Source organism: Spermophilus citellus, assembly GCF_964194105.1.
Source record: "Spermophilus citellus genome assembly, chromosome: 17".
NCBI lineage: Eukaryota > Metazoa > Chordata > Mammalia > Rodentia > Sciuridae > Spermophilus > Spermophilus citellus.
In genome coordinates this window covers 63,378,757-63,393,908 of record NC_138199.1, presented here as the reverse complement: position 1 = coordinate 63,393,908, position 15,152 = coordinate 63,378,757, and the positions used below count along the sequence as shown (strand labels likewise).

Sequence of the window (15,152 nt, the reverse complement as noted above, 5' to 3'; positions counted from 1 at the left end):
AGGGGTTGTGGGGGCTTAGTTAAGGTAGCTATTGTATTTGCCTATTCAAACTGAGGTGTCAGTCACATGATTTCTCCTTTAGAGCTGGCCCAAGTAAGTGGAGAAAGGTACTTGGGGAGTGGGGACAGGGAGTACCCTTTCTGGCGATGATTATCACCTCTGTTTGGGTTTCATGGGACTATGAGATGGCCTTAGATCCTCCCCGAGGGGCTTGGTGCTCCTTGGACCATCAACTCTTCACCCCATAGTTAGGACCAGGGTGGATAGCAAGAGAGCTTGGGAGGAAGAGTGATGGGAGAGGCAACCTGTAGCACCTGGAGCTATTAATCTGTGCAGTACAAGACAGGCACTTATATTGAAAGAGTTCTGGAGAACTGGAGGTCAGAGAATGGGAAAGGCAGTACCTTGCTTGTCTCAGGACTGTCCGGGTCAAACTGGACCTGCTTAGAAGCAAGTTCTCGTCCTGTGTCCACATCGTAGCACAAATAGACCCTGCCAAAGGCACCCTGGCCCAGGAGCTTCCCCCGACGCCAATTGATGGGGGCACTAGGAGCTACAAGAGAACATTGGAAAAGAGTGTTATATTATGCACATTCTTTATGGAGACCCTCCTTGTTCTCCAGCCACTTGATCATGAGACCTCTGGCTTAGGTTCCCCCATGCCCAGCACCATCACCTCTTTCAGTACCCCATCTGAAGTAGACCCAGAGCCCTCATCAAAGGGAGCTTAAGACCAGAGTCCTGGGAAACAGAGGACTTGCTATACTCATAGTCAAATGGTCTTCTGCATGACTTTCAAAGCTCCCAAATACCTTACTACATTAGGGATTAAGAGCATGCTTTTCAATTTAAACATGGAAAAACTAAAGGCTGGAGATTAATGGCTTGTCTCACAGTAGTGGAGTCAGGCCTAAGATCCAGGGTATGCTGCTCTCTCCGAGGATGTCCCTGTGGGGAGAGGATGGGCCAGAGCAGCAGAATGCTGAGCCTAAACACCCTAGTGGCCTGGCTGTCCTCCCAACCCTGAAGCTTGTCTGAGCACCCTTGACAGTCTTCTCCTAGCCAGGGACATTCCTCACACTTAGTTGGCACATTCCTCTCCTGAACAGAGAGGGCATTCTCGCTGTCTGCACTCCGTAGTCGTCCACGAGGGTCCAGGTATTGCACAGCCAGACCCATGTTCTCGCCATTCGTGCTTAGGGAGCGGCTGGAGGGCACTAGGGTGAACAGGTTGCCTTGATGACGCCGTATTCGGGGAAATGTTCTTCTTCCTAAAAAGATAAGGGGCCAGAGTAGAGCAAGTCAGACCTCTGGCCACAAGACAGAATGTGCAGACCAGCTAGAAGTGATAGACAACACTGGCTTGGGTCTATCCTGTCTGCCCTTCCACTTGACTCATGCCAGAAAGACTGCTGTCCCAAGCACCTTGAGAATCAAGACAAAAGCAGAAATAAAGAAGTAGCCAGGTTCAGGGAGCCATGGCCATAGGGAGTGGGGACAGGGACTGGGGACAGGGACTGATAAGGCCAATCCCCAGCACAAGTCTCTTTTCTCCTCAGCATCCTACTCCGACCCCCTCTGCCACAGCTCCGCTGTGTCTGCTGCTGATGCAGAAAAGGTCATTGGAGAGACGGCACTCCAGAGTACACCATGGACAAAAAGACGGAGCTCCTAGCAGCAGCTACTTAGTTTGAAAATGCAATACTCTGTATCTGGTTATTTTCTGTTTCTCTTGACTCAAAAGACTAAGGCACAATTTCCCAGGATTAATGGAAAACACAGATCCTGGAGTACCCAGGTCCCACCCACTAGTGGTGGCTTTTCCAAAGCAGAGCATTAAGCATGGTCTTTTGTGAGGCAGCCAGCAGAGGGCAGCATGGAGGCGCACTCACCATCATTGTAGTCCTTGTGGTGCACAGACACGTGGTAGCGCCGGGGATAGGTTCCGCCTTTGACCCCTTTGTCATAGAGCTGAGTTTCCCGATCTAAGTAAAACAAGGGAGTCACTGGCTTTTGGGCAGGTCAATGTGAGTGAGCCACTTAAGTCCCAGGTCATTCAAGACCCTAGAGCAGTAAGCCCAGGCAAATTTGTCTACACAGTTTTGGCTTCCCAACCCAGAACTCTCTGGACCCACAAAGACTCCCCTGCTTTGCTAACCCAGGCTCTGTGGAATTTACCTGAGTACTCCTGTCTGTTGTCTGGGAAGCTTTGGGCTCGGGACATTCGTGATTTCCGGAAGGATGGGCTAGAGAGAGCAAAAAGGAATCACAAAATAGACCTCAGTGCACTTCCGGAAGGCAGAAGAGAAGTCAAGGGCATCTAAATCATCTCTTCTTCAAAGTGCCTCCCATGTGCACAGGTGTGGAAAGAGGAACTGGAGGGAAGTAGCCCTTTCCTTAGTCTAGTCCCCTGCTTTCTCCACCCTTCACTTGTCAGAGGCCCAAATGTGACAGGACCCTGGGTGGTAAATGACAGTCCTGCTGAGCCCCACCTTGGCTGCATACCCCTTTACTTTACCTTATTGGCCTTTTTCCCCACCTATGTAACAGGTGAAGAGCTGCAAGAGAATCCCTGGCCCAAGCAGTAACAAAGATAACAGCAGCATAGTTTACAGAGAGTGAGCTTTTTCTTATTTAACCCTCATAACTCTGCAAGGTAGGCAATGTGTCTTCGCAGACACCCTACTGGTTTAGGTATGAACATTCTTATTTATTTCCCCAAGGATACAGCTAGGAAGCAACAGAGCTAGACTTCAAATCCACATCTGTGACTCCAAAGTCTGTGTTCCTGCAGTTATACCAAGCATCTTCCTTTCAATTAGTCATTACTATCCTATTCTAGAGAGAGGGACACTGAGGAACTAAGAAGTTAACGCACTTATTTGAAGCTACTGAAATATCTGCTGGAGCTGGGATTGGATACAGGTCTATCTGGCTCCAGGTCTGCCCTTTCCTAAATCCCAAAAAGGGAAGATAAGAGCTCTGAACTCAGGTCAGGCCAGACCTCAATGAAGTCAGTTCAGATCACTGGGTTTCATGCACAAGGAGAAAACAAAGTAAAAAAAGAAGGTTGGAAGAAATACCCAAAACCAGGGAAGTGGGTAAATTCAGCTATCTTTCCCAGCATCCACCTGAATAACCCTTTCCCTGACTGATAAGCAAGTACCTTTTGAAAGGGTTATAGGTCAGAACTTCAAGACAGTGACTTGGGGGCTGCCTTCTTCTTCCCAAGACCTTCCCCAGACCTTCTGTCCTCTCTTCCTATCCCAAAGCTCAGAAGATAGTCCAAAGTCAGAGTCAGTCCCTGTCCTGGCAGAGCCCTCAACCAGTGAGGACTCCTAGCACTTTACTTGTGCCTTCTTGCTACCCTGATTGAAAAGCAAGCCCCAATCAAGGATATATATTGGAATCAACACATATCTATGACTACATTCTATGACATCTAGAGGAAGATCACACTTATCAGTGCTCAGGTCAAATCTGGCCGCAGTCAGAAGATCAGTACCCACATAAACAATTAATCAGACACACAAATTAAAAAAAAAAAAAAAAACTAAACTTGCTCTCCATTTTTTTTTGAAAAAATTTTAAGTTGTAGATGGACACAATACCTTTACTTTTACTTATTTATTTACTTTTAAGTGGTGCTGAGGATCGAACCCAGTGCCTCACACATGCTGGATGAGCACTCTACCACTGAGCCACAACCCCAATCCCTGCTCCTTAGCTTCTAACCATAACCCTAAACCCAGTCAGAGGTGGCCAAAACAAGGCTGAGATAAGGGAGCAGTGGGATCAGTGCTGGGGCCAGCTCTAAAGAGCCATGTTCTATATAAAGGAGAACACATCTCCTCCTAGAATGTAAGAACAGGATTCCATACATGGGAGGAGGCCTAAGTATTGTTTTCCAATTATCATATCCCTGTTTCTTACTCCACCAGAAACATTTGGACAAAAAAATTTTAAAATGAAAGTAAACCCATGGATGAGAATTTCGTTTTTTTCCCCCCAAACTTCAATAGCCCATTGTTTCTCAGTCTAGATTACAATAAAGACCCCAAACACCCAAGAGCAGCAAGTATTATGAGTCAAATCAAAACATGTAGAGCACTCAAAACAACACAACAAGCACTTAATAAATGAACTGATATTTTATAGGCTATTGTTATATTCATTTTATTATGCAAGCAAAACATTCTCAAGGTGTTTGGGAAACTAAGGAGAGGGCTTCCCTAGATGCATGCTGTTTTAACCCTGGGCCTGGGACTGGGATTGTGGCTCAGTGATAGAGTGTTTGCCTAGCAGGTGTGAGGCACTGGGTTTGATTCTCAGCACACATATAAATAAATAAAGGTCCATCAACAACTAATAAAATATTAAAAACAAAACAAAACAAAACAAAAAAAAACTAACACTGGGCCTGTCAATCTGTGGCTGGATCATAGATGCACACTAGCGAACATTACTTCTTCAACCCATCTGTTCAAAAAATGCCTATGCATTGGTCAGGTGTGGTGGCACATGTCTTTAATCCCAGAGACTTCGGAGGCTGAGGCAGGACCACAAACTTGAGGCCAGTTTCAGCAATTTGGCGAGGGCCTAAGAAACTTAGTGATCCCCTATCTCAAAATATTAAATAAATAAACCTAGGCACTGGGTTCGATCGTTAGCACTACGTAATATTAAACATATAATAAAGTTTTCTGTCCATCTGCTACTACAAAAAAAAAAAAAGAGCTGGGGATGTAGCTGGCTCAGTGATTAAGTGGCTCTGTGTTCAATCCCCAGGACCCCCCCCCAAAAAAAAAAAAGAAAGAAAAAATCAAAAAGCCCATCTAATAACACTCAAGCTACCCACAGCCCCATACCTGTCTGCTGACCTGTCCAAGGATTGGCAGCTTCCTGATAAGGAATTTTCAGCACTGCTCAGGGGATCCAGCATCTGTAAGGAAAGTCATACAATAAAACCACAGTTCCAACCCTAATCCTAGCCAGCCAGGTGACCCAGGCTTTATGACCCAGTTGAGGCCAGCACATGGTCTTTTTGTTTAAATATGAAAGTGCCCTTGTTTCCCCATACAGTGGGAAGAATGGTTAGTAAGGTACCATTCTCCCCTGTAGTCTGAAAGGCAAGTTTCCAGGAGGAAGAAAAATGCTTGGCTGGCGTCCCAAGGAGTCTTGCCAGGAGGGCAAAGCAGAGACGCAGCTTCTCTAGTTGGCACTTTCTTGGCTTATCAACACTGGTGCCTGGCACTGGAGATGGTACTACCCTGCAGAGGCTTCCAGGAGTTTGGGTGGGACCCTAATGCTTCTGTTTACACTCTATAATTCATAATTTACGAAAACAAGCATTGCTTCATTTCACAGATGAGCACTGTAGCCAAAGAAAGGTTAGGAGACTTGTCTAAAGTCATAAAACTAGTCCATGCATAGCTGGTACCAGAATACAATCTCCCAGCTCCTAGTTCCAATACAGAGTTAATAGACGTCTATATAGATTGAAGTATTTCTCTGGACCCTGATCTAATGCAGTTACAAAAAACCTTTACAATAGTTCACCCCCACCAACTAATCTCGTGAAGGTCCTCCCCTTCATTTTCTCTTTACAGAGCAGAGGTGGCTATGGGGTCTTCAATTTCACAGTATAGTCATTCCCTGACATCCACTGGAGATTGGTTCCAGGTTCCCATTTAAATCTGAGGATCCTCAAGTCCCTTTACAAAAGATGGCACAGTATTAGCATATTATCCATATATATATACTCCTATGTACTTTCAATAATCTCTAGATTATGTATAATATTTAATACAATGTAAATACTCCATAAATAATTGTTATACTGTATTGTTTAGGGAATGACAAGAAAAAAAAGTCCATGCTGGTCCCAGTGGCACCTGCCTCTAATCCCAGTGACTTGGGAAGCTGAGGCAGGAGGATTGTAATTTTGAGGCCAGCTTTAGCATCTTAGTGAGACCCTGTCTCAAAAAAAAAAAAAAAAAATAGAGCTATCCACAGTACCAAGAAAGAAAGAAAGAAAAGTCTCTATATAATAAGTACAGACAGAATATACTCATTGTGCAGTTGGTTGAATCTGTTCCATGTCTATAGACATGGAATCCACAGAGGTAGAGGACTGACTATATGCATTACCTGAGCTCCAAAGTTAAACTTCACACAGGGAAGAAAATATTAGAATTATGAGAATTCAATAACATAAGATTTTACATAATTTGTTTCCAACTGAAATCTCTTTTCCCATTTCATACTAGGGTCCATCCCCAGCCATAATTTCAAATGTTTTAGGTCATATTATCATATATGATTTTTAAAAATCTGCCTATCAAGGCAAATTAACTGCAAAGTAAAATTACAAATTTGGCCAGGATACAAGATTTCCCAAAGTGGGAAAGAACTGCTCCAAATCCAGCAAGTGTATATTTGGTAAAGTTCGATCAAGTAACCGAAAAGAGAAAATGGATGAGTAAAACAACACAGCAAGTGTGATGGAGAAATATACCAAAGGTTCAAGAGGCCTTGAGAAAAACTGCTGAGTCCCATGAATGTTTTTGCAACAATGACCCTAATTATGATAGTGCTACAGAAGTCAAAGGGGAAGTGAAGGAAGTTACATTGTGCTAGCTAACTTCTGTCAGAAAAATTAAGCCAAAAAATTAACATGAATCATGCTTTGTTCATTCTAAAAATCAGCAAATAGATGCAACTGTTACCTAAATCTGATTAAAGAAAAAACAAAATAAACTTATCTTAGTTTCACTTTTTAAGAAAGTCCCAATGGGATATTGTTTTCACTATATACTATGCTGTTTTGGTCCCTGTGAAGTAGATTTTTCTTGAATGGCCTGTTACTAGAAGCAATTTGCTTTGGCTAAAGGGGTGGGAACTGGGGGTAGGACCTTGACAGTCTCCAGCAGCCACTTTCTAAAAGTCTGTAATCAATGAGAGTCAAATTCTCCTATGTTTTCCATGGGGAAAGACAGAAACAGAGGCAATGGAGTTGTTGGCAATCTCTGGGATTTCATACTCAGTCACCTCTAAGAACAGCAGGTGTGCAGAAGAAAAATGGTTAGAGAAACAGGGCAGTTAGTAAAATGCCTAGGAAAAATCTGCAGCTAAAGGCATTCCAAGTCACTGTTCCAAACATGAATTTATCTAGCAGGCAGGAGTAGAGAAGGGAGAAGAGTATAAAGGGCTTCTCATAGACTATACAGTCTCTTTTCTTAAAGAAAAGTTACAGGAATTGTTGTAAAATTCTACATGTGATGGTACTGGCCCTTCTGTTGGACATTTTACCCTTAAGAAATTTCCCCTTCTCAAACCAAATTCCAGAAACTTATAAAAGCAGATCTTTCTCTTTGTAATTAAAGCAAGCTCATTTAAAAGACCAGAATGAAGCCAGAGATCTCACCCTTGCTGAGTTCACTAAGTCCCATTGCCATTTTCATCAAGTAAGCCCCAAGATTTAAAAGCCAGTCATTAAAATGGGTAAACCATCATAGTGGACAAACCCCCAAGGTGACCAATGAGTCACAACTGACCCAAGGAAACTAAAGCAATAAAAGTATATGTCATTTAAAGATTTTAAGTTTGTTGGAATTTGTTATTTTGTAATAGGTAACTAACACAGCTATTTATCTTCACAGAAGGTCACTCTTAATCAATCCTAAAAGGTGATTTGGATATAGTTTACTTTCTACCTTTCATCAAGATATAGCAAATCTAAAACACAGCTAATGAAAAACTGTGCGGAAATGAAGATAGGCATTGCAAAGATCATCGTAAATAGCAAAGTGGTGTAATGTAAGGGGATTGCGAGAGGACTGCAGAAGAGGGAAATTGTCAAGTACTCACCCAAGACCAAGGATAGGTAGTTTAAACTTCATTTTTGGCAAGAATTAATATTTGGCTCCTAGAAAGGAATAACTAATATTTGGGAAAGCCTGATTTATAAAAGAGTTATTGGATGGGATTCAAGTCCCTGTGGTCTACACTGTGCCCACTGAGTACCCCTGGTCATAACCTTGGTCTAACACAGTCCATAGGCATACCCTGGGGCCCCATACTCACGCACTGCTCGCTGGTCTCTGGGATGAATTCTCCTTCACTGTTGATGCTGGTGTAGGATCCCTGTCGGGCAATGTGCTGCTGCCGCTCAGGCACATAGCCAGGGGGAGGTGAGCTTCGGCCAGGGTTTTGAGAGCCTAGAGCATAGAAACAAAGCTTTTAACAACAGAGCGTAGGACTTGTGGCTCAAGAGGAGCAGGAATGGGACCAGTTTGAGATACTGAGACCTAGAGGTCAGGGCTGTGACTTGGGTTATGGCACCAAAGCCCAGCGTGCTCCAGCTCTCCAAGGCAAAGTCCTTCCTAATAGGAAGCAAGCAGGGTGTGGTGGTGTATGTCCATCATCTCACCTACTTGAGAGGCTGAGGCAGGAGGATGGCAAGTCCCAGGCTAGCCTCAGCAACCTGATGAGACCCTGTCTCAAAATTTAAAAAAAAAAAAAAAAAAAAAAAAAAAGGCTGGGGATGTAGCTCGGTGGTAGGGTGCTCCTGGGTTCAATCCCCAATACAAAAAAAAAAAAAAAAAAGGAGCATACGCTAGAACATACATTAACTAAGAACCTTAGAACAAAACATAAACCAGAATAAACCCTGGGAAATCATTTTGAGTTGACAATCAGACCAGCTTTGTATTTTCTCTTATTCATGTATATGACTATTCCTTTATAATGCCATACCTCTCTCTCTCTCCCTATAGAGCACCAAAACAATTTCCTCCCATTCTGCAAAGAACCTAGAAAAAGGAACGATACAGTAGTTTCCCATATGTCTGTTCATATATGGTTGGGGCATATATTTTAAGACCCCCTAGTAAGATATCTGATGCCTTGGATAGTACTAAACCTGACATATACCATGTTTTTTCCTAGATGTATATATATGTATAATAAAGTTCAACTTATAATCAGTCATGGTAAGAGGTTAATAATAATAATAAAATAGAACAATTATAATAATAGTCTAACAAAACTGCCAATGTCACTACTCTGGTACTTTGGAACCATTATTAAATAAAGGTTATTTGGAACACAAGCAATGTTAAAATGTAATAGTTATAAGTAACTAACAGGTAGCATATGAACAAAGGGAAGATTCATACCCCAGGCAGAAAAATGCAAGGTTTTATCTCATTACTCAGAATGGTGTGCAAATTAAAGCTTATAAATTGCATATTTCTTGAGTTCCCCATTTACTATTTTCTGACTACAACTGACTAGTGATAAATAAAATTGTGGAAAGCAAAACTGTGGTCTATTGTACATCAGCTTAATTCTCTTGAGCTTTGTTTGGGTCCCAGCAGCACTTTTGGGTTGGGATCCAGGGAAAGGTAACTGGATATACCTAGGCATCTCCTTTTCCTGCCCTATTCCCCCAGTCTGCGGCTCCCCTTACTTGTTCTATATTTGTATCAGGTAAGAAGGCCCCCTGACATTCTGGCCATCAGCAAGGGGCTGCCTATTTCAGATCTACCACTTCTATCCTTCCTAACTACTATGAATAATCATATTATCTTAATGTTTTACTTTCTGTTGGACATTCATAATAATTACTTCATTTGATTTTCAACATCCATATAACAGAGGTTTGGGGAACATTTTCTGAGTCAGGCACTCTGCATAGTACTTTTACATTTGTTACTTGACTTAATCCTTGCAATAATCCTCAAACATAAGCATTTGCTTTACTTAACAGAGGAGGCAACTGAACTCAGAGAGCTTTACATTTCTTAGGAAAATATAAATAATTTTAGGAAGCAGAAATCATCCCTATTTTACAAGTCAGAGGACACAAAGCCAATGTGTGTGGACTTACATCACCTTGTAAGATGGAATAGTTTATCATTCAAATATCACAGAATGACAAGTGTACAGAGATGCTTTAGAAATCATTGAGCAATGCTCTGTCATAAGGGATTTGAGTCTGGGAAATCAGATTTCTCTACCCCTAGCCTTTTCTGATTGACTCTCTGCTTTCAATAATCAGAGGAGACAAAAGCGAGACTAGAATTTTGCAATTTTTTTCTTTTTTTCTTTTTTTTTTTTAAGAGAGAGAGAGAATTTTAATATTTATTTTTTAGTTTTCGGCGAACACAACATCTTTGTTTGTATGTGGTGCTGAGGATCGAACCCGGGCCGCACGCATGCCAGGCGAGCGCGCTACCGCTTGAGCCACGTCCCCAGCCCCAATTTTTTCTTTTTCTAAGATCACCAAGCAGGTAACAAATTTATCCAGTCATATAAAAAACCTGAATCAAAACAGCCCTCCCCATATCCTTCCCCATATTCATATCTTATACTCCTCACCTCTCCCCCATAACTCAGAAATTCCGACACTGGGAATAGCCGAAGTTAAAATCCTCAATGAAGCAGGCTACTTTCCTCAGTGACCGGTTTCTCCAGTCTAGTTCAGAGCTATAGCACTAGGTTTCCTGAAATGGAGCTGCAGGCAAGATGTTCTGTGGGAATGGCTAAGGAAGAGAGAACAAGTATGGTAGCCTGGAGACTTGGGGAAGAATCTAACTCATTCTACTCTGAAAGTGGGGGAACAGCTAATACCAACTCCCTCCTTTCTTGATAGAAATCAGTTTCAGAAGGAAAATTTGGGATATACAGAGTACAGACTGTGCTCTGGAAGGAGAGGTGGTATATCTCCTGCAGAAGATGCTAATAAGTCCAGCTAGGCTCTTTGAACACCCTGGAGGGGAGAGTGGGCCTGACAAACTGCTGGGGCTCAACAAAATTCCCTGAGTCAGGGAGGCTCCTTCTACTATCCCAAGGGCCCTCATAAGGGAAAAAGAATGGTACAGAGGGTTGCTCTTTGAGACAGCATCTAAGAAGCTTAATGCGTTCATCAAGAGACTGACTCCTTTATTATTCTATATGATATCAGTTGATCAGACCTATAGCTTATTCAATTATGTAGAAGACACTTGATAAATTTGTCATCAAGAATACTTCCAGTCTGGGGTTGTAGCTCAGTGGTAGAGTGCTTGCCTTGCATGTGTGAGGCACTGGGTTCAATCCTCAACAAAATAAATCAATAAAATAAAGTTATTGTGTCCCCCTACAACTAAAAAAATAAAGAAAAAAAATAATTCCAATTGAGCCTGGGCATGATGGTGCACACCTATAAACCCAGAGACTCAGAAGGCTGAGTCAGGAGAATTGCAAGTTCAAGGACAGCCTCAGCAACTTACAGAGATCCTGACTCAAAATAAAAGATAAAAAGGGCAGAGGATGTGGCTCAGTGATTAAGCACCCTTGGGTTCAAATCCCCTTTACCAAAAACACAAACAAACAAACAAAACTTCCAACTCTTTCTTGGAGGCATCAATCCAAGGATGTATCTTGGGCAGGAAGGCTAACATAAGGCCCTCAATAATCTGACTTCCTCACCTGACTCCACGGCAGCTGCCAGAAACATTTCTCCAAAAATAGGAACTCAACAAGTCATCACAGGTTAGAGGCCACCAGTTCCGAGGTAAAGCAGTACCTGAACCATTCCTATCACATGATCTCAAACAGCCCAATGAAGTGTGTCTGTTCATGATTTCTTAAGCCCAGGCAGAAACTCAAGCAGCTCTGAGTATAAATTTAGGGATGTTGAGATGTGAACCAACAGAGCAATGAAATCAGGCTAGGCAATTTTCTTCTCTCGACACTCTGTTATCTCTCATTTAACTCTTACAACACCCCTGCAGCAGAGGTGTATGACTATCACCTACACTGCATGGAAGGAGAACCTGAGGCCCAAAGTCATATAGTGACTTAACAGTGGGATTGTGGCTAGAAAACAGGCTTTGTGACTCCCAATGCAGGTCAGCCAAGGTAATTTTGAGACATTCATTTCCAAAAAGGGCAGGCATGCTGCTTAATATAGGAGCAAAAGGCAAAACTTTTCCTGGAACTGACCCCCATGAGGATGGATATCCCTTCCATGGGGAAATGTGATAGTCTTCTGGCAGGCACAGGAGAGGCTTGTGTGGGAATTTCTTTTCTATTTTCACAAGACTTAGGATGGAACCAGGACCTCACGCATGTTAGGCAGGCACTCTACCATTAAGCCACACTCCCAGCCCTTTTTGAAATTATTTATTTCCCAGAACTGTGGATAGAACCCAGGGACATTTTACCACTGAGCTATATCCTTAGTCCTTTTAATTTTTTTTTTTTTTTTTATTTTGAGGCAGGATGGTCTTGAACTTGCAATCCTCCTGCCTCAGCCTTCAGAGTCACTGGGATTATAGGCATGTGCCATCGTGTATGGCTTCCTTTATAATTTTTTTGGTAACAGGGATTGAACCAGGGCACTTAACCACTGGCCACATCTCCAACTCTTTTTGAGACAGGGTCTCAGTAAGTTGCTTAGGGCCTCCCTAAATTGCTGAGGCTAGTCTCAAACTCGCGACCCTCCTGCCTCAATCTCCTTAGTCACTGGGACCAAAGGATGTGCCACAAAGCCCAACAAGTGTGGGAATTTCTTGACAGTACAGGAGAAACACAGTGTCATGTTTTATATAGCTCAGATTCAAAGTTATTTTGTCCATGATCATTCATGAGGAGGGGGTCAGGGATACAAAATGCCATGTGGCAAATAGAGAACCCAGAGGCAAAGACACAATGGAGGGGAGGGGAAATCTGGACCAAGTAAAAGAAAATGCCTGCACTTCCCAAGAGGCCCAGATGTCAAAGACCAAAATACCTGGCCACTTTCCTCACCACTGTATCACAAAATTCCAGTGTAACCATGAAAAAAGGATGGTTTTCTTAAGCTTTGTTTGTCATGTCCCAAAACACAGAACATTTAATCTTGCTAATATTTGTGCCCGATTCTTGCTTTTGGCTGTAGATAACATTTTGGTAGTCCCCAAGTTCTGTGGCAATTCAGTCCATATGTTGGTAACATATGTCAGTAGTAGAGGCAACCCTAAGGTAAGAAAGTTGTATCAAAGAAAGTCTAAGCTTTGGGATTACGTGAACTTGGCTTTGCTAACCTATTAGCTGACTGATTTAAACTCTCATCTTAAATTTTCTCATCTGAAAAAAATGGAGAGAAGTATCTATGATTTGGGGAAGTCATAAATGTGGTGGCATATGTAACCTATATGATACCACCTCATAGTAGGAACTCAGCAGAATCTCATTTATTTCCTTTAACTTATATAGCAGGAATGAGTTACACTCTAGATCCATTCTGTCTAGTATCTCTTCCTGCTCTTCAAAAGCTATTTAGCTAGTTATATTTCTAAAACTCCTTTTAGGTTCAGCCAAACAAATACACTTGTGTGAGATTTAGAGGCTTCCTGTCATTCCTACTGTTTCTGGACACAGTTACAGAAGTGCAGGGATCCCTGTGTATGTATGTGGTATGGACCAGAACCAAGAGGCACAGGGCTTCTGGACTGGTAGCTTTCCAATTATAGAAGAAAGAGAAGCTCTGTGGTGCATTGGAATCTAGAGCTTGTTTCTTTCACTCTCCCAATGGTCCATTCCATGAGCAGAATGTGCACTAAATCTCTTTTGCCTAAAATGGATACTTTTTTGTGCAACTGAATCCTGATCAATGTGTTCTGGAGTGAAAAGATATTATATATTTTACCTAGAACAAATAATAAACATCTCCTGAAAGGGACTGATTAAAGAGAAAGAAAAACTCTTATTGATGAAATCTCAGACATTGGTCCAAACTATCCCTAAACAGGATGAATTTCCCCATCTGTTACAGAGTGTCTGGGGTGAGGCCTCCCTGAGATCAAACATTCAGCATCCTCCTCATACCTATCCCCTCCTTCACTAGCTCCTCTGAACTATCTTCTGGTTTTGCAGGTGGGATGGAAGTAGCCCATGCAAGGGCAACAAAGAAACAGGAGAGGGAAAAGAGCAAAGGTTTTCTAAGCTTTTACTTCCAGCCAGAGACTTTCACTTTTTCCAATCCACACTATGGCCTGCAGAGAGCCAGCCTTATTATCTGATGGGCAACACGCCAGGGGCTATTGTGATTAGGCCCACGGCCTGGAGCAGGAAAGGGAAGTCTCCCCAAACCAATGGCTATCAGAGGAAGCGAATGGAAAAACCAGGAGTTGGCAGAACTGCTTCAGGGTATTTTCAGTTTTGTTTTTATCTTCATTTCAGAAATTGGGAGCCAACAAGATGCACAACAAGTAGTTGAGAACAAGTGGGACAGGGAACTGAACAAGACCAGGATATTGGGCTAAGTGCTGTTGATGGTCATATATTTACCAGTAATGACAGTGAGCTGGATGGCAGAAGACTGCTGTGCAAAGCACAGCTCATTCAGTAGATCTCAGGAGGCAAGCACAGGCAGGGGGAGAGGAACAGGTTCTCTAGGCCATGCTTCCCTGGCATTCTACCCTGATCTTGCTGTTCTAGCTTCATCAGGTCATTTATACTAAGGGGCCCATCTTAGCACTGGCTGAAGCAGAAGGGCACTGGAGTAGTCCTCAGTCCAGAGTGTCTCACAGCTTCCCCTGAAAGCATTCTATACATAAGGAGAAGAAACGGGGGTTAGGCTGCTAGCTGTCTGAATTCTTGCTGGGGTATGCTACTCTTTGCTAGCCTCCTTATTCAAGAAGCAGAATCAGATAACTACCCCCCACACACAAGGTAGGATATGGATGATTCTTTTGCTTGGGCTCTAAGCTGAAATTCAGGCTCTTGGATTCTGGCCCTTTTCAAAGGAGAACACTCACCAGGCAACTGATGCAGTCAGGAAGTTGCCTCCACAGGGAGTTCTAGGGCTTTGGGTCAGTGTTAATGTGTAGGTCAGGTCATTGCAAGTACAAGAAATATTTCTAAATCTTTTTTTTTTTTTCTCTTGGGGGATAGATGATATAGGGAGGGTAATTAAATCTTATTTTTTAAAATTTTTTATTTTTTTGCTTTCTCAATAGAAATTGTAACCAAGCCAGGCATGGTGGTGCATATCTGTAATCTCAGTGACTTTTGAGGCTGAGGCAGGAGGATTTCAAGTTCGAGACCAGCCTCAGAGAGGCCGTAAGCAACTCAGTGAGACTCTGTTTCTTTTTTTTTTTTTTTAAGAAGCCAGGCGTGGT

General features: G+C 42.6%; 1 protein-coding gene across 5 annotated transcripts in view; it reads right to left on the bottom strand.

Annotated features, from left to right (window-relative positions):
* Positions 1 to 15,152, bottom strand: part of MAP3K3 (mitogen-activated protein kinase kinase kinase 3) — a 71,147-nt gene that overhangs the window by 6,071 nt on the left and 49,924 nt on the right. For 3 of the 5 annotated variants that reach the window (XM_081271124.1, XM_081271127.1, XM_081271126.1), the window contains 6 exons: positions 8,086 to 8,219; positions 4,869 to 4,942; positions 2,179 to 2,246; positions 1,893 to 1,985; positions 1,080 to 1,271; positions 405 to 553 (listed from right to left, as the gene is read on the bottom strand). In XM_081271124.1, coding sequence (XP_081127250.1) covers positions 405 to 553; positions 1,080 to 1,271; positions 1,893 to 1,985; positions 2,179 to 2,246; positions 4,869 to 4,942; positions 8,086 to 8,219 — 710 coding nt within the window. The remainder of the gene's footprint in view (positions 1 to 404; positions 554 to 1,079; positions 1,272 to 1,892; positions 1,986 to 2,178; positions 2,247 to 4,868; positions 4,943 to 8,085; positions 8,220 to 15,152) is intronic. The other 2 variants (XM_081271125.1, XM_081271128.1) reach the window with 1 other exon arrangement.